Source organism: Neoarius graeffei, chromosome 5 (genome assembly GCF_027579695.1).
Source record: "Neoarius graeffei isolate fNeoGra1 chromosome 5, fNeoGra1.pri, whole genome shotgun sequence".
NCBI lineage: Eukaryota > Metazoa > Chordata > Actinopteri > Siluriformes > Ariidae > Neoarius > Neoarius graeffei.
Window position 1 is genome coordinate 75,570,812 of NC_083573.1, and position 24,442 is coordinate 75,595,253.

Consider the following 24,442-nt stretch of genomic DNA (forward strand, 5'->3'; position numbering starts at 1 on the left):
TTTTTGCATAAAACTACTTAAAAGGAAAAACAGCACAGTGGGTTGATGAGTAATGAGTTGATTTGCGTATTACACAGGATACAGAAATTTTAATTTAATTAACCTGAGATGAAAAGTATGAATGTGGTTAAAATCTTACCTGAATGGAAAAGCACTCTTTCTTTACAGATAATCAGAGCCATGCTCATTTATTTGAATGTTTAGCGAGTAAAGCTGTGTGCCGTGATAAACAGACTTGCCTGGTAGGTGTTTATGTGACTGTTTCTCACCTGAGCACTCCATCCACACTGGTGTTGAGGTGAGCTCTGATCCTGAGACTGGCCACGTCAGCCAGTACGATCATCAAGTCATCTCTCTGCACCATCCGCTCTGTGTGTACATCAATGAAAACATGGGGCAGGAGCTCCAGTGCCACCTGCTGCTCTCTGTGAGGATTCAGGAATACACGCCTGGGTCGAAGCTGGCGCAGCGTCTTCCCATTTCCCTGGTGGTGTCAGGCAGGAGACATTATTAACCATATGTCACTGAACTATTATAATATTATTATGTTTGTTTACAAATTGTCACAGTCGCTTGCTAGCGTGGAAGTTTTACATCTCCGACATGTGACATGTTGTCTTGACAACAATGTAACATCGTAAACGCTGGTTACGAATGTAACCGTGGTTCTATGACTAAGTGGAAGACCGCCAGGGCGGTGCTAAAAGCACTAGTGGAAGGATCTTTGCATCCGCGCGTTTCGAGAGTCGCATACAAAAGTTGTCATCTCATGACGTATGACGTGCCTGCCTATATAAGGCAACATCCCACGTCATTTGGCCTCAAGATCATTCTCGCGCAATCCGAGTGACCAAAGACCCTGGCGGTCTTCCACTTAGTCATAGAACCACGGTTACATTCGTAACCAGCGTTCTATTTCCTTCACTCCAGACCGCCAGGGCGGTGCTAAAAGCACTAGTGGAAGACGAATACCAACCCAGTCACGAATAATTCAGAAGAGCATCACCACCTTCTGGAAGAACAGCTGCACACAGCAATGGCATGGACGCAACATTTAGCCTGTAGTACCGGGCAAATGTACATGTATTGGACCAAGTTGCAGCAGCACAAATGTCAGAGAGTGGTACACCCCGGAAAGCTGCCCATGATGTTGCCTGAGCACGCATCGAATGGCAGCGGATAGGAGAGGGCACAGTACGTCCCATAGATTCATAGGCATGGGTGATTGCCTCCACAACCCAACGGGAGAGCCGCTGCTTGGACAGAGGCCTTCCTCTCGGAGTGCCACTAAAACATACAAATAATTGGTCTGTCGTACGAAAGGCTGCCGTCCTATCAAAATAAAACCTCAGAGCCCTGACAGGGCACAACTCAGCACGCAAGTCCGTCCTGTCCACCGGTATAGCAGTCAGCAAAATCGGCTGGTTGCTAAACTGGGGAGATAAGACTTTCAGGAGGAAAGCTGGGTTAGGCCACAATGAAACACTGTCAAACATAGGGCCCCAACGAAGACAAACAGTACTCACTGAGAGGGCATGTAGCTCACTCACACACCGGGCTGTTGTGATGGCAAGGAGAAAAGCTGTTTTAACAGATAGCCACTTAATGTCAGCTGCTGCCAGGGGCTCATAAGGAGGCAAGCAAAGGGATTCGAGCATAGTGTTCAGATCCCATGACGGACTCCGCACAAAATGAGGAGGATTAAGACGAACTGCCCCTCTCAAAAAGGCTACCACCAGCCGGTGGGACCCAAGTGAAACACCTCCAACCTCTGAACAGTGGGCTGTTAGTGCTGCAACATACACCTTAAGTGTAGATGCAGCCCTGCCAAGCTCTAAAAGGTGCTGCAGGAAATCTAAAATCTATGGAACAGAGCAGCTTAGGGGGTCAATGTTGCGTTCTGCACACCAATCACAGAACACCTTCCACTTGCCTGCATACAAGCGTCGGGTAGATTCTGCAGGTGCGTTCACCACAGTGTTCCTGGTCCCTTCTGAACACTCCAGTAGTAGCCCCGGGGCCCCAAGGACCACACCCAGAGCTTCAGGCGTTCGGGACATGGGTGTTGAATCCTGCCCTCCATCTGCGTCAGCAAGTCGGGCCTGCTGGGCAGCTGACAAGGGGGTCCCACTAGTAGTGACAGCAGGAGCTGGAACCATGGCCTGGATGGCCAATGAGGAGCTATCAATAGCACATGGTGACTGTAGCTTTCTCTAGGTGTGGGTGGAGCACAGAGGACGGCAGGACAGAGATCAGGTTCAACAAACAGTTTTATTGTTCCACTTTTCAGGGGACACAATAGGTTTTATGCAGACACACGCACACACACACATCAGGTGTCTGGTTCGGGAGAGATCTCTCTGCTCTCGCTCTCCCTCCCTAAATAGGGCGCGGTCCCTGGGAAGACACACAAACACAGGTTAATTGCTCTCAGGTGAAGTGAATCTGCCACTTACCTTCCCTGACTCCGCCCTCCTGTCACAGACCGGTGCTCGACCACGCCCCCGCTGCCACATACCCCCACCGCCCGACTCAGGCCGGGCAGCCGTCCGGCCCGCAGCCGACTCCCCCCCCCCTTGACGGGAGAGGAAGTCCGCCACGACCATCTGCGCCCCCGGCCTGTGGACCACCTTGAAATTAAAGGGTTGGAGCGCCAGATACCAACGGGTGATCCGCGCGTTGGCATCTTTCATGCGGTGGAGCCACTGGAGGGGCGCGTGGTCCGAACAGAGGGTGAAAGAGCGCCCCAGCAGGTAGTACCGGAGGGCGAGGACCGCCCATTTGATCGCCAGGCACTCCTTCTCAATCGTGCTGTAGCGCCCCTCACGCACTGACAGCTTCCGGCTGATGTATAGGACCGGGCGATCCTCCCCCTCCACCTGCTGGGACAAAACGGCCCCCAGCCCTCTGTCCGACGCATCCGTCTGTAACACAAAAGGGAGAGAGAAGTCAGGGGAGTGTAAAAGTGGCCCCCCACACAGTGCAGCCTTTACCTCAGAGAAAGCCCGCTGGCACTGCTCCGTCCACTGGACCGGATCTGGCGCCCCCTTTTTAGTGAGGTCAGTCAGCGGGCTGGTGACGTCCGAATAATTAGGTATAAACCTACGATAGTAGCCAGCCAGCCCCAGGAACTGTCTCACCCCCTTTTTGGTCTTGGGCCTCGGGCAGGCCGCAATCGCTGCTGTCTTATTAATTTGGGGACGCACCTGCCCGTTGCCCAAGTGGAAGCCCAGATACCGTACTTCCACCCGCCCAATCGCACACTTCTTTGGGTTGGCCGTGAGTCCCGCCCGTCTCAGCGACCTAAGGACGGCCCTCAGGTGTTGCAGGTGCCGCTGCCAGTCGTTACTATAAACGATAATGTCGTCCAGGTAGGCGGCCGCATAGGTGGCGTGGGGCCGGAGGACCCGGTCCATCAGCCGCTGAAACGTAGCGGGCGCCCCAAACAGCCCAAACGGAAGTGTGACGAACTGGTGTAAGCCGAACGGTGTGGAAAAGGCCGTTTTCTCCCGGGATAATGGAGTCAAGGGGATCTGCCAATATCCCTTCGTTAAATCCAGTGTCGAGTAAAAGCGAGCCGTGCCTAGTCGATCGAGCAGCTCATCAATACGAGGCATTGGGTACGCGTCAAATTTAGACACCGCGTTGACTTTTCTATAGTCCACACAGAACCGGACCGAGCCGTCGGCCTTGGGAACCAAGACCACCGGGCTGCTCCAGTCGCTGTGGGACTCCTCGACGATGCCCATTTCGAGCATGGCCTGAAGTTCTTCCCGAACCACCTTTTTTTTGTGTTCGGGTAGTCTATAAGGGCGGCTACGCACTACCACCCCCGGGGGTGTCTCTATGTGGTGTTCTATGAGGTTAGTGCGACCGGGCAGGGGCGAGAACACATCCGAAAACTCGGCCTGCAACTGGGCGACCTCCGTGAGTTGGGTCGGGGAGAGGTGGTCTCCACAGGGGACCGGAGAGGTACGTGATGCCAAATTCCCTTTTTGAACCTCCGGCCCCAGCTCCGCCTTCTCCGGAACTACCGACACCAACGCCACGGGGACCTCCTCGTTCCAGAGTTTGAGCAGATTGAGGTGGTAAATCTGTAGCGCCCCACCCCTGTCTGTTCGCCTCACCTCATAGTCGACATCCCCGACTCGCCGTGTGACCTCAAAGGGTCCTTGCCACTTGGCGATTAATTTGGAGCTCGACGTGGGCAAGAGTACGAGTACTTTATCTCCCGGTGTGAACTCTCTAAGGCGCGTACCCTTGTTGTACAGGCGGGCTTGCCGTTCCTGGGCCTGCCGCAAATTCTCCTGAGTTAGGTGGGTGAGCGTGTGGAGTTTTGTGCGCAGGTCCATAACGTACTGAATTTCATTCTTACTCTGTGAAGGTCCCTCCTCCCAATTTTCCCGCAGCACGTCTAGGATGCCGCGCGGCTTACGCCCATATAATAATTCGAACGGGGAGAACCCCGTGGAGGCTTGAGGGACCTCTCGCACTGAGAACAGCAAGGGTTCGAGCCACTTATCCCAATTACGTGCGTCCTCACTTACGAATTTTTTAATGATATTTTTGAGGGTGCGGTTGAACCGTTCTACTAAACCGTCCGTTTGTGGGTGATATACACTGGTGCGGATCGGCTTAATCCCCAATAACCCATACAGTTCGCGTAGTGTTCGTGACATAAACGTAGTGCCTTGATCAGTCAGAATCTCTTTCGGGATTCCAACTCGGGAGATGACGCGGAAGAGTGCCTCTGCAATACTGCGTGCTGAGATATTGCGCAGAGGCACTGCTTCCGGGTATCGCGTTGCATAGTCCACTAGAACTAATATAAAGCGGTACCCTCGTGCTGACCGATCTAATGGCCCGACGAGATCCATCCCAATTCTTTCAAACGGGGTCTCGATTAACGGTAGAGGGCGCAATGGCGCTTTTGGAATGGCCGCTGGATTTACTAACTGGCATTCGCGGCATGCCGTACACCACCTATGGACATCGCCGCGAATCCCCGGCCAATAGAATCGGGCCATTATTCGGGCTAGTGTTTTATCCTGCCCTAAGTGTCCGGCCATGGGATTAAAGTGAGCCGCCTGGAATACTAATTCCCGGCGGCTCTTTGGAATCAAAAGCTGCGTGACTCGCTCTTTAGTTTGAGTGTCCTGCGTCACTCGGTATAATCTATCCTTCATAATCGCGAAGTAGGGGAAGGACGGGGTGGCGTTCGGCGGGAGCGTTTGACCATCGATTACTCTCACTTGGTCAAACGCATGCCGCAGAGTCTCGTCTCGCGACTGCTCTAATGGAAAATCCGCGAGGGATTCCCCAATAGAGAGAGGAGGAGCCGGTGGCTCCTCACCCTGACGCGGAGATGACGTAGACGGCTCCGCGACAGCTGCTCCCGCCAAAACGACACCGGGACCTCCCCCTGTCAACTGGCAGGACCCACTCTCTACTAGGCGCGTCATTAAACCCCGAAATCCCGGCCAATCAGTCCCCAAAATTAACGAGTGGGTAAGGCGAGGATTAACCGCCGCCTTCACTATAAATTTTTCCCCTCTGAAAATAATATGGACCGACACCAAAGGGTAGCTGTGAACATCCCCGTGCACACACAAAACCTTCACCCCTTGTGCTCCCCCCAATGCCTCGTTTTGAACCAGGCTTTGGCGAATTGAGGTCTGATTACAACCAGAATCCACCAATGCCTGATATGTAGCCCCTTGGATACTCACCGGTATGCGATACGCTCCGGCCCGATCGAGGGCGGCCTCTGGCGCGTCGGGGATCCGAACCACCGCGCCCACTTCCATTGCTGTGCACTGCTGTTGAAGGTGGTCCGGTTCCCCGCAGCGCCAGCAAGCCGGCCCGGGCTTCCCCTCTGCACCGGTGCTCTGGGGCTCACTCACCTGAGGTGGGGGAGAGACAGACACAGAAGGGAGAAACGGGAGGGCACCGCGGGTGCGGCGGGCCGGCAGGGGTGGTGCCGGCCCCCGCCTCCGCGGTGGGGGAATGGGGCGAGGACGGGACACAGAAGGAGGGGAGAGAGAGAGAGAAAGAGAAGAGGAGAGAAGAGATGTCGACATCCGCTGTCCTGCCGCCGAGACAGCCGCCAGATGATCCTCCGCCAGCTCGACTGCCTGATCCAGCGACGCCGGGCGGTGGCACTGGACCCACTCCGCGGCTCCTGCTGGTAAGCGGGCGATGAACTGTTCCAGTACCACCTGATCGACGATTCCCTCGGCGTCGCGATCTTCGGCCCTCAGCCACCGCCAGCAGGCGTCCCGGAGCTGCTGGCCGAACGCGAACGGGCTGCCGACTTCCTCCATCCGCAGCGCGCGGAAGCGCTGGCGCTGCTGCTCCGGCGTGCGCCCCACGCGCTGAAGGACAGCCCGGCGAAGGTCGGCGTAGGCCAGCCGGCGATCGGCGGGGAGCTGTAGTGCAGCCAGCTGCGCCTCTCCCGTCAGGAGGGGGAGGAGGCGCGCCGCGCGCTGCTCCATCGGCCACCCCGAGGCTTCAGCGACCTGCTCGAATAACGTGAAGAAAGCCTCGGGGTCATCCTGCGGGCCCATCTTAGTTAAGGTGAGGGGAGACGGGCCCGCGGCCGGAGCGCTGGTGGGCCCCGCCGACGCGAGGAGACGCCGGAACGCCTTGCGATCTTCTTGCTGGGCCAGCACCAGGGCATCGAAGCGCCGCTCTTGTTCCTTTCGGAGTGCGACGAGCGCCTGGTGCTGGCTTTGCTGAGCCGTGGCGAGGGCGTGGACCAGGTCGGTGAACGGGGAGGATTCCATGGGGCTGCTGGGTTGGTGCTCCATGTCCCGGGTTTCGGCACCACTGTAGCTTTCTCTAGGTGTGGGTGGAGCACAGAGGACGGCAGGACAGAGATCAGGTTCAACAAACAGTTTTATTGTTCCACTTTTCAGGGGACACAATAGGTTTTATGCAGACACACGCACACACACACATCAGGTGTCTGGTTCGGGAGAGATCTCTCTGCTCTCGCTCTCCCTCCCTAAATAGGGCGCGGTCCCTGGGAAGACACACAAACACAGGTTAATTGCTCTCAGGTGAAGTGAATCTGCCACTTACCTTCCCTGACTCCGCCCTCCTGTCACAGACCGGTGCTCGACCACGCCCCCGCTGCCACAGTGACCATGATCGTGCACACGGCAGAGAGTCCTCCACAACAGTGGTAGAGGGGGAAAAGCATAAAGGATGGCCCTCGGCCAGTCGTGGGCCAGAGCATCCTGGCCCAATGCTGCCGTTTCTTCTCCCAGGGAAAGCCATGTCGGACAATGAGTCGTCTGACTGCTCGCAAACAGGTCCACAGTTGCTCTCCCATAGGTTTTCCAGATCTGTTCCACCGTGTCTGGATGCAGTTTCCAATCCCCTTGAGACACCTTCCCGCGTGACAGAGCATCTGCCACACTGTTTAGGCGTCCAGGGAGATAAGATGCCCTTATGGAAAGGAGGTTGTCCTGAGCCCATACTAGGAGACTGTGAGCCACCTGAAGCGCAGCTACAGACCTTGTGCCCCCCTGATGATTGATACAGAAAACAGTTGCCACATTGTCTGTACGTACCAATACATGTTTGCCCCGCAGCACTTCCTGAAAGTGGCGCAACGTCAGAAACACCGCCATCAACTCCAGTGTGTTGATGTGGGACGTGCACCACGGAGCAGGCCAGGTGCTGTTCACACCTTGCCGACGCCAGACTCCACCCCAACCCATGAGGGAAGCATCTGTCTGGATAACCTCCCACCGTCCCGGTGGGGGACCAGGTGGAATTCCACGAGTGAGAAAGTGTGCCTGGGACCAAGGTCTTAGCGTGAGCATGCAACGGCGTGTTATTCTCACCCTCATGTGCCTGTCTCGCACTGGACACAGACGCAGTTGAAGAAGCCATCTCTGAAAAGCCCTTAGCCACAGAAAACCCAGAGGAATGACTACTGAGGCCGCTGTGAGTTTCCCCAACAGCCGAAGGAGAGAAACGTAACGCTGAGTTCCCCCGACACGAAGGTGGTTCACACCAGTGAGGATTGAACTTATTCTGTCTGTCGTGGGACTGGACAGCATAGTGTTCGAATCCAGGGCAAGGCCGATGAAACATGTTGCCTGGACTGGGACCAGTTTGCACTTCCTCTGGTTCACCCTGAACCCCAGAGCCGTAATGTGTAGTAGCAACCGGTGAGCATGTTCCCTGGCCTGTTCAGGCAATGCTGCACAAAGAAGCCAGTCGTCCAAGTAAGGGAGCACTCTTATACCCTCCTTCTGAAGGGGTTCTAGTGCTACTTGGACGCATTTCGAGAACACCCTTGGCGCCAGAGAAAGTCCAAAGGGGAGAACTCTGAACTGAAAAATCTTTCCCATGAACGAAAAACTAAGGAAGCGCCTGTGGTCCACAGCAATGGGTATGTGAAAATAGGCGTCCTCGAGATCTACGGTCACAAACCAGTCCTGGTTTGTGACCGCTTGCAGTACATCTGTTGTTCGTAGCATTCGAAAAGGAAGCACCTTCAAGAAACGGTTTAACCTTCTTAAATCTAAAATCGGCCTGAACCCGCCGTCTTTCTTTGTAACAAGAAATTAAACTGAGAAGAAACCCCCTGGGTGAACAATGGGGTCGACCATCTCTATGGCTCCTTTTTGTAGCAACAACTGAACTTCTCTCGACAAGGCTTCTGCCTGTCTTGGATTGGTTATAACTGTCTGCCTCACACCCGAATGCATTGGTGGCCGGCGGCGGAATTGCAGGCAGTACCCTTCTGAAAGGGTGGTGAGTAGCCATTGGTTGGTTGTTATTTCACGTCAACGCGCTAGCTGGCTGCCTGTAAAAACTCCTGCCACTGGCCCTGGCCTGTCAGTGGTCCTGTCTACGTTTTTCGGAAGGGATGGGGGGGCAACGACAGCGGGGAGGACCCGTCTGTCGAAAAGGGCGAAAACACGTGTGGCTGAGTGCCACCCTGCCTGGCCGAGGGAGATGGGGGATTGGGGGCCTGCTGCTGGGGTCGATGGGGAGACCTTTGTGCAGCTCTAGGGGCCACATGCCTAAAGCGTGAGGCAGAAGGGTTTGGTGGAGCTCTGAAGGTGGGTGCTACGCCCACATGACGGGAGCGAGACTCTGTAACAGACACACGTCTGTCAAGAGCCTCTTGTGCTGCTGGCCCAAAGACCTGTCCAGGTGCCAGTGGGAGGTGCCTCAGGTTGTTCCTGCATACTTCTGGCAGAGGCGATTGAGCCAGCCACACTTGCCGACGGGCTTGCAGCAAGGTGCCCAAGGTAGTGCCACACTGGTTGGCAATGACACCCATAGCCTGCAGTGCAAGTTCCAGTACCTCAGCTGCCAGTGGGTCTGCCGCTGATGTGTTGAGTGTCGAGTGCAGCATAACAAGCATGTGTGCCAGCGAGTTAGACACCCTGCCAAGAAAGGCAGTAGAGTTGTAAGCACGAGAAAGTAGCTCGTCTGTGCGGCGGCACTCAGCGTTAGGGCAACGCACCTGCTCCCGAAGTGCTTCATCGGGAGACACAATGAGCGAAGCAATGCTTGATTGAACTACTGGCATGCTACCCAAGCCAACAGCACCGGGGTCCTGCATCGCCGCAAGCATGCGAGACATCTGGTCTGGACGAGCAGGTTTTGTAGCAGCCTCCAGGGCAGAGGCCACCACAGAAGTAAAGTCACGACACTGTGGAATTACCAGAGAGGCACGCTGAACACGGCGCAGGAACATGTTCTCAGATCCGGTAGGAGGCGCTGAGGTGTCCAACTGCAAACGTGCAAGCAAAGCCTTCAGTGTGGCCTCCACCGGACCCACCACTGAGGCAGACTCCCCAGATCACCCAGAGGTAACATCACTGCCCGAATCACGGGGCTCAACACCTGGCAGGACTTCGCTTGGTGGCTGCGCCGAGGAAGAAGGCTGACTGAAAAAGGTGTCTGAGGCAGCCACAGACATCACTTCCTATTGGTCAGGTGGCTGAGAACATGAGCCAACGGGCGACAAGGAGGCAGGCGGTGTAGGCTGTTCCTCTACAGTACCTACCTGTGCCCCTGCTGTAGGGGGGGGGCCTTGCAAGCAGAGGCAGCAGACGCTCCACTGTAGATGAGAGCAGTTCCACTTTACGCTCTAACTCCGAAGACTTAGATTTCTTGCGCTGTTTTGCATGCACTGGTGGTGAAAGCTTACGCTTACGCTGTGTCTGAGAATCCGAGAGCAGAAAACTGCTAGACGCACATTCCACACCAGCCAACCACGCCTGTCTAACAGTAAGCGGCATTAACGCACAGGAAGGGCATGGATCAGACATTGCCTCCCTTAGATGTTGCATGTCAAGGCACTCCGCGCAGCGATCATGTGCATCCAGCACCTCCATTAGATTGGGGCAAGTGGAACACCTCACTGAATCCATCTCAGTGTCTACTCACCCGCAATTTTTTTTTTTAGAAAAGAAGCAAGGTGTAGCACTGCTTGCTAGCCTGGCAACCAAGGCTAGCGAGTTCACAAGCGCAACTTTACCGCTACAGACAACGATTTACTAGCAACCAGAAAACCGATGCTCACGTAAAGTTGTAAGTACACGTTAACGTTATTGGCAACCAATTCGCTAACTCGCTCAACACTGACAAACCTGCTGGCAACCGAGCAGTTTGTGACAAGACCGATATAATAGCCGCCCCTGAAAACTTGGCAGCCAAGATTCAGTGACTATCGATGCATAAAACAAGTTACCTTAGCAACCAAACAGCTCGCGTGGAGTCGAGTCCCACTGAAGTCCTCTTCAGTCACAAGCTGCACTGTAGATTGTCGCAGGTATTCCCACAGTTAACACAATTCCAATAGAAAAGATGCGATTCCAACGCGAGAAAAAAGAAGAGGCCAAATGACATGGGATGTTGCCTTATATAGGCAGGCACGTCATACGTCATGAGATGACAACTTTTGTACGCGACTCTCGAAACGCGCGGATGCAAAGATCCTTCCACTAGTGCTTTTAGCACCGCCCTGGCGGTCTGGAGTGAAGGAAATAGAACCATATTCAACACTCATTCTCCATCGAATAGAGTGTCATAATACACATAGGCTAAGCGATATGCTAACAATATTGCATGCTATCACACCAAATGAATGAAACCCACCAGAAGGGAAAAGAATACATGTTTTTATTCCATCAAAAAAAGTGTCCTGTATGTATAATAATTAATATTATTTTTTTCGCGGTCCGGTTTCCATCAAATCCTGCGCTCTGATTGGCTCGCGAGCGGTCCAGAATCCTACGATACAGACCCCGGTTACGGACCTTTGGTGACTCGCTCATTCACAACAACAACAAACATAGTAGCAATTTTTTGTCAACATTTATTTTCGCATTTCTCAGTATAATAGCGTTAATTTTACAGCATGGATAGCGATAACGACAGTCTTCACAGCGAAAGCAAGTTTTACTACCCTGAGGAAGAAGAAATAAAAGAAAACATTTCAGGAGAAAGCTAAAAACCTGTAACTGCTGCTAACGTCGAGCAAAAACATGGCTGAATCCTGAATGACTCAATTTTGTATAAATAGAGGACTACATCGGCGGCAAAATGTTTTTTTCCTGCCATGGAAGTGGACTTGCAGGAGGAAGCCATTTGCATTACGGCCATGAATGAGGATTCAAAATGCCGGCTCGCCTTGGCTTTGTTTAGCTTAACGTCAGTCCGTATCGTGAAATACTGTGACCTCGGCCTTGAAAATATTGACCTTGGCCCAGAGGCCTCGGTCAGTATTTTAAGAAGAAGAAACCTATATTTGTCACATGCACACTTCAAGTACAGTGAAATTCATCCTCTGCATTTAACCCATCTGAAGCAGTGAACACACGCACACACACTCAGAGCAGTGGGCAGCCACACTACAGCACCCAGGGAGCAGTCAGGGGTCAGGTCCCTTGCTCCAGGGCACCTCAGGCCAAGGCCGCCCCACGTCAACCTAACTGCCTGTCTTTGGATTGTGGAGGAAACCAGAGCAAACCCACGCAGACATAGGGAGAACATGCAAACTCCACACAGAAAAGCCCTCACTGGCTGCTGGGTTCGAACCCGGAGCCTTCTTGCTGTGAGCTAACCACTGTGCCAAGACCTCGGTTACGGTATTTCACGATATGGACCTCCCAGCTGGTATATATATATATATATATATATATATATATATATATATATATATAAAACTCGTATTTTTCTTGTGATTTTCTCCCTAACCTAATTTAGTCATACCCCATTTCCAATTTTCCTCAATCTCATGACAGCTATCAACCAGGTAGAGCACCGGCTATCACACGCTTCCTCCAAGGCACATGAAGCCAGCTGACTGCATCTTTTCAAACTGCTGATCATACAACATCAGGGGGCAGCATAACATGCACGAAGGAAAGCGCTATTCGCCCACTTCTGCATGCATGAGCTCAAAGACTCCCATGATCGGCTACTGTATGTGTAATCGATAGGGTACAGAGAGACTGTGTCATCCCTCTTTCCCTGAGAGCATGGCCAATTTTGCTCTCTTGGACTCCCAGCGATGGACCTCTGGATGATAACGTGAGCCTTACCTAACCTAATAGAGAAAGCTGTACACTACATTATGAGCTATATTTATTTAACTTATCCAAATGAACTTAATCTTAAGATATCCTTAAAAGCAGCAATGAAATATTAGACTTTTGAGCTGTGGTGTTGTGCAAGAATTACAGGAAATGTAGTTTACATTGCTCAAAAGCAGCATGTAGCTTACCTCAACGATGACGTCAAAATGAGACAGGAGAGTTTTGTCGACATTATTATCGACTGATACATCATATGCCACGCTGAAGTTGAGAAAATTTCCATACGCAGTCAGCTACAGTGAAAAATAAACATGCAAATATCAGTTCTAGCTCAAGCCTTGTTCATCAAACACTTCATTAAATGAAAAGCTTATCAACGACAATAACAGCTCTACATTTTGTTGGACTTTTCACATGTATACTAACATATACTCGGAGCAGGACCCCTAAACGAGAACCGTTTCTCATGCTAATTACCTTCCACTTCACTAAGAGCCGGCGATGCTGAGAGGGATAATTACGTATTTCAATTTAATTAATCACCCTGGGGATCGACTGGCTACAACTATTAACAGTCACCCTGGTCATGTATAAGCTCATTATTTTCACATGTAGTAATGAGTCTGTTAGTGAGTCGGTGTAATTAGAGGGCAGGAAGGACGGGAGAAGGAGTATGAAAGAGAGAGAGAGAGAGAGAAATTGACAGAAAGACAGACCTTGTTGCCGAGGAAGGATTCTGGAGCAGTCCAGGTAGACACAGAGAGGTAGCTCCTAGCAGCAGTAGCATTATTAGCGATGATGAGGTTGTCCTCGATGATAGGGGCTGTGTAAACTGAGGTGCTGTGAGTTGAGGGGCGGAGCCATCCATCTCTGTGTACTATCTGGAAAGATGACGTTTCAGATTACTTAGCAATTCAAGACGAATCAAGCAGACTGCATACTCATTAGCAGTGTTGGGAGTAACACATTACAAAAGTAACGAATTACTGTAACGCATTGCTTTTTGCAGTAACGCGGTAATGAAAGGCATTACAGAAAAAAATATGGTAATATTTTACTCGGTACAAATGTCAGTAACGCATATTACAAAGCATTTTTAACCTGGAATGAAGTGGTGGGTTTTTTCCTTCATACAAATTCGCCAAAATCACAGCGAGATCAGCAGAGGTGAAACGTCCACGCAAAATGTTTCGCTTCCTTTTCCTTTAGGCTAGTCAGACAGAAGAGAGAGATGAGTGAACCTGCAGCTGATCTAACGTCGGATAGCACATTCTCCAGATGGGCATACGCCCATTACTTTAAGTTTGTGAAAAATAAGGATGTGAAGAACATCGTAGTAAAATGCACTTTGTGTGCTAAACCTAAAGAACTGTCCACTTCCCGAAATAGCACCAGTAATTTAACTAAACATTTACAGAGGTGCCATAGTAACATGAAGTTAGCAAGGAAGCAAGCGGAGGATGAGAGTGGCGATAAAATCACAAAGCAGCCAAAATTAACGTTCTGCCGCTCTGAGATGCTACTTCAGCCTCATGAGGTTAGGAGACTTGTGGCGGAGTATGTTGTTGAAGATATGCTGACAGTTTGTTTACATTTTGTCCTGTATAACTGAGGTTTTTTCTGGTCGGAAGTCAGACTAAAGTGATTGAGCTGCCTTTCCTTCGAGGGCTAATAGGCCTAAGCACTTCAATATCATTAAAAGCACTTTGATTTTGTTATTTCTAATTCTGTTTTTCGAAATGTGACTGGGTAGCCTCATATAGCTAATAGTCATTGTCTAGCCGTGATTTAAAAGGCTTGTGGGGGTTTTTTTCAGGCCAGTTTTATTGTAGGCTACGATTTGCCATAATATGTTCATTTTTGTCAAATTTCTGAAATGGAGTCATATCCCTTAAGCCTAGGTCACAACCGGACGTACGATTTTTTGGCCGTGCGATTTTTGGCGTTTCCCAAATCGCTGCGTTTTTTTTGTTCATGGAGAAAGACGCGCGTTGGCCGTAAGTTTGTCTTGCAACCTGAAAAAAACGTAAGCGCCCGTAGAGTTTGTTTGACATGACAGAACCTCTGCGGCCGGTCTGCGGCCAGTCTACGGCTCGAAAATCAGCACGTCACACGCGTGCCCTCCATGCGTTTCACGCGCGCCCTCCGTGCGTTTCTTGCGTTTTTTGCACGTAGACCGGCCGTAGGAGCACGTACAGCCGGTTGTGACCGAGGCTTTAGGGCTAATCTTTTTTTTTTTTTTTTTATGAAGCATAAACTATGCTTAATGCTGTAAACTTGAAAACAATAAAGGCATAGAAATGCTAATTTTGTATCCTGTCATATCTTTAGACATTACAATAAAATACAGTTCAATTAATGTTAATATGAATAGGCCTAAAGTTATAGTATTTCTATCACAATTTGCCAGACTTTCACCTTTTGTCTGTTCTTGCAATGATTGTTCCTTGTATTGTGCCATGAGCCATCACTGTGGCTATTATATTCTAGTGTTTTTAACCATAAGCCTAGCTCAGTCAGATACCACATCACCTTCCACTGGATGTGTGATGAGCTAATTGAGCGTCTTAAGCTACATTTATATTGCCAAATCCATACTTCCAGTTATTTTGGTGAGAGTAACTGAAAAGTAATGCAATAGTAGTGTAATGCCTTACATTTTAAATACAGTAATATTGTAAAGTAACGAATTACTTTAAAATGACAGTAACTAGTAATAAATAATGCAAAACAGTTTTGAAGTAACTTGCCCAACACTGCTCATTACGCAAAGTACACTGCTAGGTTGTGTGTGTGTTTGTAAGTAAGTCTACCGAGGAGGTGTTCCAGGTGGAGATTTCACACACGTCAGAGACACCAAAACAGAAACATTCAGTGCAGCCTTCTGGGTTACTGGCCTGCAAGTTATAGAAGCCCTGCTTACACAGGTCACAGTTCGCTCCCATCACATTGGCCTGAAGAAACACGGACACAGCGCACACGGGCAAAACAGATACACACAAAAGAAAGACAACAAATAGTTTGCATGTAGGAGAGCTCTTTACAGACAATTCTAGTTTAATAAGACATTAATATTATATACACTACCGTTCAAAAGTTTGGGGTCACTTTGAAATGTCCTTATTTTTGAAAGAAAAGCACTGTTGTTTTCAATGCAGATCACTTTAAACTAATCAGAAATCCACTCTATACATTGCTAATGTGGTAAATGACTATTCTAGCTGCAAATGTCTGGTTTTTGGTGCAATATCTCCATAGGTGTATAGAGGCCCATTTCCAGCAACTATCACTCCAGTGTTCTAATGGTACAATGTGTTTGCTCATTGCCTCAGAAGGCTAATGGAGGATTAGAAAACCCTTGTACAATCATGTTAGCACAGCTGAAAACAGTTGAGCTCTTTAGAGAAGCTATAAAACTGACCTTCCTTTGAGCAGATTATGGCTACGTTTACATTACGTCGAATCAGCGGATCATCAGATTAACGTTCTTAAAACGATTCGCGTTGACACTAAAACCGTTAGCCGTGCACACAGCAACACCAATACGCGGATACGCTCGGCTCCGCAGGCATCCTGCGCTCCAAATCACTCCGCCCTGAACAGCGAGTGCCCTCTGGAGGGTGCGCACTCCGGCCCTGCGCAGCTCACAGAGCGCGCGAGTGAAGTGAACAAGCCACGATTCGGGACTGAGCCGCTGTGTGTGAGATCCCAGCGCATATCACTTATTACTTGCAAGTGGAAGGATGGCAAGCCTAAAGACAATCATAACTACACAATGGGCAGTATTTGCATCAGTATTTGCAGTATTTTCATACTTTTATACTCTTTAATGAAAGGTGATACAAGGCGGAAGTCCGCGCCGTTTTTCAGCAGTTGCGTCACATGACCGACGCCAGCGAATCAGGAAGGTGGATGTCACAGTGACGTTGTCCAATGAGACGCCAGCTAGAGCTCAGCACAGCGTATTCGCGTATTCTCAATGTTTACACAGCACCGGAGCTGACACGATCTGGATTGAATACGTGGACGCTGGCGGATTCCCGTTTCCCCGCTTTTTCAGGGGGGTTAATGTAAACGGACAGTGCATCCGCGAAGAAAACGAGACAGATACGGTCTAGTGTAAACGTAGCCTGAGTTTCTGGAGCATCACATTTGTGGGCTCGACTAAATGCTCAAAATGGCCAGAAAAATGTCTTGACTATATTTTCTAGTCATTTTACAACTTATGGTGGTAAATAAAAGTGTGACTTTTCAGGGAAAACACAAAATTGTCTAGGTGACCCCAAACTTTTGAACAGTAGTGTATGGACAGCTTAATCAGAATCATTTATTCTATTCACATTCACTGGATATGAGCAATCGCGCATTCTGATTGGCTACTCTGCTACTTGACTATCAGCTCATATACCATAAGTAGAGAAAAACAAAATGGCAGGGCGTTTTGCTGAACCAACCGAGGATGAAATAAAAACTCTACTCGAAAACAAAACCCAAAAAAATACAAAAAATAGGTACCCTATGGGTACATGTGGCTACTGCTTATAAATAAAATTGTTTTCTGATACCATGTCCATACAGTAAATATAGCATATACTGTATATTTACTCTATAAGGCAGTAGCCAGAAAAATGAAGCGTAAACCAAAAATGAACAATTTAAAAATCACAGAAGTAAAATATACCAAGTGTTATACCAACTTTATATTATTCTACTCTTACCTCTTACAGTTTTCGAAACTGAAACCTCCGAACTGAGGCTGACATACAGTGGATATAAAAAGTGCACACACCCCATTAAAATTATAGTTTTTTTCTGTTTTAAAAAAAAAAATGAGACCACGATAAATAATTTCAAAACTTTTCCCACCTTTAATGTGACCTATAACCTGTACAGTTCAATTGAAAAATAAACAAATCTGTTAGGGGGAAAAACATTAAAAATAAAATGCATACAATAAGCTGGTTGCATACGGTAAGTATGCACACCCTTAAACTAATACTTTGTTGAAGCACCTTTTGATTTAATTACAGCATTCAGTCTTTTTGGGTTCACACCTCCATCAGTGGGCGGCACGGTGGTGTAGTGGTTAGCACTGTCACCTCACAGCAAGAAGGTCCGGGTTCGAGCCCCATGGCTGGCGAGGGCCTTTCTGTGCAGAGTTTGCATGTTCTCCCCGTGTCCGCGTGGGTTTCCTCCGAGTGCTCCGGTTTCCCCCACAGTCCAAAGACATGCAGGTTAGGTTAACTGGTGACTCTAAATTGACCGTAGGTGTGAATGTGAGTGTGAATGGTTGTCTGTGTCTATGTGTCAGCCCTGTGATGACCTGGCGACTTGTCCAGGGTGTACCCCGCCTTTCGCCCGTAGTCAGCTGGGATAGGCTCCAGCTTGCCTGCGACCCTGTAGGACAGGATAAAGCGGCTAGAGATAATGAGATGAGATGAGATGAGATGAGACCTCCATCAGTTAAAATGACTCTGATTAACCCCAAATAAAGTTCAGACATTTACTCAGTTGCATCTTCCAGCAAAAGCACAGAGAGCTTACAAAGCATCAAAGGGATCTCATTGTTGAAAGGTATCAGTCAGGAGAAGGGTACTAAAACATTTCCACGGCATTAGATATACCATGGAGCACAGTGAAGACAGTCATCAAGAAGTGGAGAAAACATGGGACAACAGTGACACTACTGAGAACTGGACGTCCCTCCACAATTGATGAAAAGGCAAGACGAAAACTGGTCAGGGAGGCTGCCGAGAGGCCTAGAGCAACACTGAAGGAGCTGCAGGAATCTGGCAAGTACTGGTTGTGTACTACATGTGACAGCAATCTTCCGTATTCTCCATATGTCTGGACTATGAGGCAGGGTCAAAGAAAAACATCCAGGCCCGGCTAAATTTTGCCAAAAAAACCCATCAACTCTCCCAAAAGCATGTGGGAAAATGTGTTATGGTCTGATGAAACCAAGGTTGAACTTTTTGGCCACAATTCCAAAAGGTATGTTTGGTGCAAAAACAACACTGCGCATCACCAAAAGAACACCATACCCACGGTGAAGCATGGTGGTGGCAGCATCATGTTTTGGGGTTGTTCTTCTTCAGCTGGAACAGGGGCTTTAGTCAAGGTGGAGGGAATTATGAACAGTTCTAAATACCAGACAATTCTGGCCCAAAACCTTCAAGTGTCTGCTAGAAAGCTGAAGATGAAGAGGAATTTCATCTTTCAGCACGACAATGACCCCAAAAAAGTTTTGAAACGGCCCAGCCAGAGTCCAGACCGAAATCCAATTGAAAGTCTGTGGGGTGACCTGAAGAGGGCTGCACTGCAAAAAAATGATCTCTTGTTGAGAGAAAATATCTTTAATATGGGTGAATTTATCTATTATTTCTTATTAGAAGTTCACGAGAACTCAAATATAAGATTATTTAGCTTACTTTGAGACGCTTTTACTAATTTCAAGCCTTAAATTTTCTTATTCTATTGGCAGATAATTTTGCTCATTTTAAGCATTCAATTCTAGAAAGAAGCAAAATTATCTGCCAATAGAATAAGAAACACCACGTGGGCGGCACGGTGGTGTAGTGGTTAGCGCTGTCGCCTCACAGCAAGAAGGTCCAGGTTCGAGCCCTGGGGCCGGCGAGGGCCTTTCTGTGCGGAGTTTGCATGTTCTCCCCGTGTCCGCGTGGGTTTCCTCCGGGTGCTCCGGTTTCCCCCACAGTCCAAAGACATGCAGGTTAGGTTGACTGGTGACTCTAAATTGACCGTAGGTGTGAATGTGAGTGTGAATGATTGTCTGTGTCTATGTGTCAGCCCTGTGATGACCTGGCGACTTGTCCAGGGTGTACCCCGCCTTTCGCCCGTAGTCAGCTGGGATAGGCTCCAGCTTGCCTGCGACCCTGTAGAACAGGATAAAGCGGCTAGAGATAATGAGATGAGATGAGAATAAGAAAATTTAAGGCTTGAAATTAGTAAAAGCGTCTCAAAGTAAGCTAAATAATCTTATATTTGAGTTCTCGTGAACTTCTAATAAGAAATAATAGATAAATTCACCCATATTAAAGATATTTTCTCTCAACAAGAGATCATTTTTTGCAGTGTGTGCACAAGAGACACCCTCGCGATCTGACAGATTTGGAGCACTTTTGCAAGGAAGAGTGGGCAAATATTGCCAAGTCTAGTAGATGTGGCAGGCAGATAGACTCCGATCCAAAAAGACTGAATACTGTAATTAAATCAAAAGGTGCTTCAACAAAGTATTAGTTTAAGGGTGTGCACACTTATGCAACCAGCTTATTGTACATTTTTTATTTATTATGTTTTTCCCTCTAACAGATTTGTTTGTTTTTCAATTGAATTGTACAGGTTATAGGTCACATTAAAGGTGGGAAAAGTTTTGAAATGGTCTCGTTTCTTTTTACATCAGAAAAAACGATCATTTTAACGGGGTGTGTGCACTTTTTATATCCACTGCACACACGCTGTTGTCATGACCGACACTCTTATTTCCTGGAAAAGGCCTGGCGCTAGAGCTCAGTGGTCTCAATCAGTGATGGGAATAACGGCGTTAGAAATAAACGGTGTTACTAACGGCGTTACTTTTTTTAGTAACGAGTAATCTAACTAATTACTTTTTACATCGTTATAACGCCGTTCCCGTTACTTACAATAAAATACTATGCGTTACTTTATTAAAGCTGTTCTCATCTGGCACGCTGCTCGTTCAGCCTTTCTTTACTCTGCTTTCGTGTGGGGCGGGGAGACACGAGACAACGGCACAGTAAGCCAATCAGAGTAGATTTGGACAACATACGTAGGTAGGCCACGCCTACTGCACTACTGCGCGCTCTTTCAATCGGAAGACCCAGCGATGGCGAGCGGTCAGCCCAACACTGCGCTTTCACACTGGAAATACAGCCATTACTTTTCATTACTTGAAATAAAAGGCAAGAGTGTTTACGTGCAATGCACATTATGTCGAGGAACAAAGCGTTTGTCCTCGTCAGTGGCCAGTAATTACACTCAAAAAAAACCACACTGGATTTACTTAACTGAGTTATGGCAACCGGTCCAACGAAACTGTGTTAATTTAGATGTATTGAATACAGCTATGTGTTGAAAAACTCAACAAAACTGTATTCAATACATCTAAATTAACACAGTTTCATTGGACCGGTTGCCATAACTCGGTTAAGTAAATCCAATGTTTGTTTGTTTTTGAGTGAACATAATTTTAATAACTACAAAAATATATTACATTTGATAGATGTCTTATCTCACACTGTCCCACAAAAATATTAATATAGTGTAGATAACATTACTAATTGGTTCTGTTAAGTGTCCATTTCAGTCATTAAACACATTTAACATTCACTTTTATTATGATTACACTAATTGAATTTGATTTTTTTTTTGAGGGGGAACAAAATGTAACGGAATAATTACTTTCCCTGGTAATTAGTTACTTTTATGACAAAGTAACTCCGTTACTAACTCAGTTACTTTTTGGGAAAAGTAACTAGTAACTATAACTAATTACTTTTTGAAAGTAACGTGCCCAACACTGGTCTCAATACTCTTTTTGACAACTTTCCGTAACAACTCAGAAGTACGTCACATCTACACCACACATGGGACCACTGGCCAAAGAAGGCGAGGAAAGGGGGACAACCTGCAGTATATTTTAACATAGGAATGCACTTTCCTTCGGTAATAAGCATAAACACGTCTGAAAGCGATTTCTTTAGTCTAGTCCAGGGCTTTTCAAAGTGTGGGGTGCGCCTCCCCTAGGGGGCGCCAGAGTTCTTCGGGGGGGCGCAACGTCAGGAAAAATAAACCAGAATAAGTTACTATTGCGGACATTTAGCGAACTTCAGCTAGCCTTTACCAGAGACAAAATGGATCGATTTTTAGTACCTAAAGCTATAGTGAGTGAGGAGACAGAGTCTGGGCCAAGCAAAAAAATGTGTTTAAAATGTGTAAAAAAAAGAGGTTTTAAAAAGCACAGACGTTTAAAATGTGTAAAAAAGAGGTTTTAAAAAGCACAATCGATGTGACCACGATTATTTAAAGTTTGGATTTTCATGGACTGGATCTGAAGATGCTCCACTGCCACAGTGTGTTGGCTGCCAAGAGGTGCTAGCTAACAATGCTATGAGATGTTTAAAATGCGTAAAACAAGATGTTTTTAAAAGCACAGATGTTTAAAATGTGTAAAAAAAAAGAGGTTTTAAAAAGCACAGACGTTTAAAATGTGTAAAAAAGAGGTTTTAAAAAGCACAGACGTTTAAAATGTGTAAAAAAAAGAGGTTTTAAAAAGCACAGATGTTTAAAATGTGTAAAAAAGAGGTTTTAAAAAGCACAGACGTTTAAAATGTGTAAAAAAGAGGTTTTAAAAAGCACAGATGTTTAAAATGTGTAAAAAAAGAGGTTTTAAAAAGCACAGATGTTTAAAATGTGTAAAAAAGATGTTTTAAAAAGCACAGATGTTTAAAATGTGTAAAAAAAGTTTTAAAAAGCACAGATGTTTAAAATGTGTAAAAAAAAGAGGTTTTAAAAAGCACAGACGTTTAAAATGTGTAAAAAAAAGAGGTTTTAAAAAGCACAGACGTTTAAAATGTGTAAAAAAAAGAGGTTTTAAAAAGCACAGACATTTAAAATGTGTAAAAAAGGGGTTTTAAAAAGCACAGATGTTTAAAATGTGTAAAAAAGATGTTTTAAAAAGCACAGATGTTTAAAATGTGTAAAAAAGATGTTTTAAAAAGCACAGATGTTTAAAATGTGTAAAAAAGATGTTTTAAAAAGCACAGATGTTTAAAATGTGTAAAAAAAGATGTTTTAAAAATCAGATATTTAAAATGTGTAAAAGAGGTTTTAAAAAGCACAGATGTTTAAAATGTGTAAAAAAAAGAGGTTTTAAAAAGCACAATGTTTAAAATGTGTAAAAAAGAGGTTTTAAAAAAGCACAGATGTTTAAATGTGTAAGAAAAGATGTTTTAAAAAGCACACATGTTTAAAATGTGTAAAAAAAAAAAGAGGTTTTAAAAAAGCACAGATGTTTAAAATGTGTAAAAGAAAAAAATTAAAATGTGTACAACAACAATTTTTTCAAATACGAATGGAACATTAAGTATAGCAACAACAAAAATTGTGAGGGGGGGCGCTGTTGTTTATTTGCTCTCTGAGGGGGGGGCTGACTCTCCCACACTTTGAAAACCCCTGGTCTAGTCCATTTATTTCAAATGGTGAACCGAATTGTATACACTCACCGGCCATTTTAATAGGAACACCTGTATGCGTATGCACAGCGTGCTATTGTTACACTCATTCTTACATCACGATGACATAATGGCTACAGCCTCTACAAGCCACAAAAAGCAACAAAATACAGAATGAAAGTATTTGATGGTAAGAATGTATCTTGTTTTATTTTTCAATAATTATTATTATAGCAATTTTTACAAATTGTTCCTGTCATTTCGCGGGTTTGTTTCCATTCTAAGCAGAAATGATTTTGTCGGATGTTTTGTGTAAAGTTTTAATTTATTGAATTTGCAAAAAATAAATTAAAAAAACGCTCCGTTTCTCAAAATCCAGTGAATGTGGATAGAACAAAACAGTTATTCCACTCAATCTCGTCGTACATGGCTTATAGCCGACGAGGCGCCTATCAGCTCATGTATGACTCGATTACGTAGAATAACTTAATTATACACCTCAATCAGAACAGAAAAAGCGATTCAAATAAAATTTCTATCCAGTCAAATAAGGTTGGATTTAAAAAAAAGTCATCATTCAAACCTGTGAGCCTTTGCATGTAAACACAGGAGCTGTGAGCTGATCTTACCTTGCAGATACACTCTCTACAGGGGTCAATGTTATGGCTTCCTTCAAGGCTGCACTCACAGCGTGTGCATGAGGGAAAGTCCCGGTAGCCGAACGCACAGCGATCACATTTCTCTCCTGTGAATCCCTCTTTACACACACACTGACCTGGAAAAACACCTGTATAGCAACACAACGAACAGAAACAAAGACTAATATGACTAATAATGAATGGAAAACAAAAACAACTCGATTAGTACGATGTGATGTGCTGAATACTATCTGATGCTATGAAACACAGCATAAAGGATTTTCACACTGCATTTTCCCGTCAGCGAAGGATCTTTCTCATGACTGAAATCACACCTATTTATCACAACTTATTTTTCAAGAATCTTACACTTTACATCGTTAAATCAACAGAAAACAGTCTTTTCTTTCACATTGTACTACCAATAACCTGCATATTTTTATCCACACAATGTTTTGAATCAAAATGAAACTGCCTATTAAGCACATTAACCTACTTGCCAACCCCCCGAGAATGAAAAGCGGTAGCTGAGATTGCACGGAGTGGTCACTAGAAGTGTGACGATTCAGTTTTTTCATGACTCGAATCGAATCACGAGTCACATTTTTTGTCCATTAGTTTATAACTGATGCAAATCAATCAGAGGTGGACAAAGTACCCAAGTTCATAACTTAAGTCAAAGTACAGATCCTACTGATCAAATGTTACTCCAATACAAGTGAAAGTTGTACAGTCAAATTTTTACTTAAATGGCCTTTCAAAAATAAGAAATAAAAGATTAAAACAAAGCATATTTGCTTGAATCAGGTGAAAAAAATCTGCCAATGGAACTAGTCAAATTTGACTTGGTAAGATTTCTTAAAGTAAGAGGAAAAATCTAACCTGTTTTTAGATGAAATAATTCCAAAATAAGATTGAGGAACTTATTATGCGAGATCTGATTAACTCAAAATAACCAAAATAGTTCTTATAACAAGATCGTACTTCTTACATTTAGCCATTCAAGTCATTTTTATTT

General features: G+C 46.6%; 1 protein-coding gene across 1 annotated transcript in view; it reads right to left on the reverse strand.

Moving 5' to 3' along the window:
* The window catches only part of lama1 (laminin, alpha 1), a 175,236-nt gene that overhangs the window by 91,959 nt on the left and 58,835 nt on the right, over positions 1 to 24,442 (reverse strand). Inside the window, exons 10-14 of the mRNA XM_060922407.1 lie at positions 23,416 to 23,573; positions 15,389 to 15,529; positions 13,292 to 13,456; positions 12,764 to 12,868; positions 270 to 484 (exon numbers count right to left, since the gene is read on the reverse strand). Coding sequence (XP_060778390.1) covers positions 270 to 484; positions 12,764 to 12,868; positions 13,292 to 13,456; positions 15,389 to 15,529; positions 23,416 to 23,573 — 784 coding nt within the window. The remainder of the gene's footprint in view (positions 1 to 269; positions 485 to 12,763; positions 12,869 to 13,291; positions 13,457 to 15,388; positions 15,530 to 23,415; positions 23,574 to 24,442) is intronic.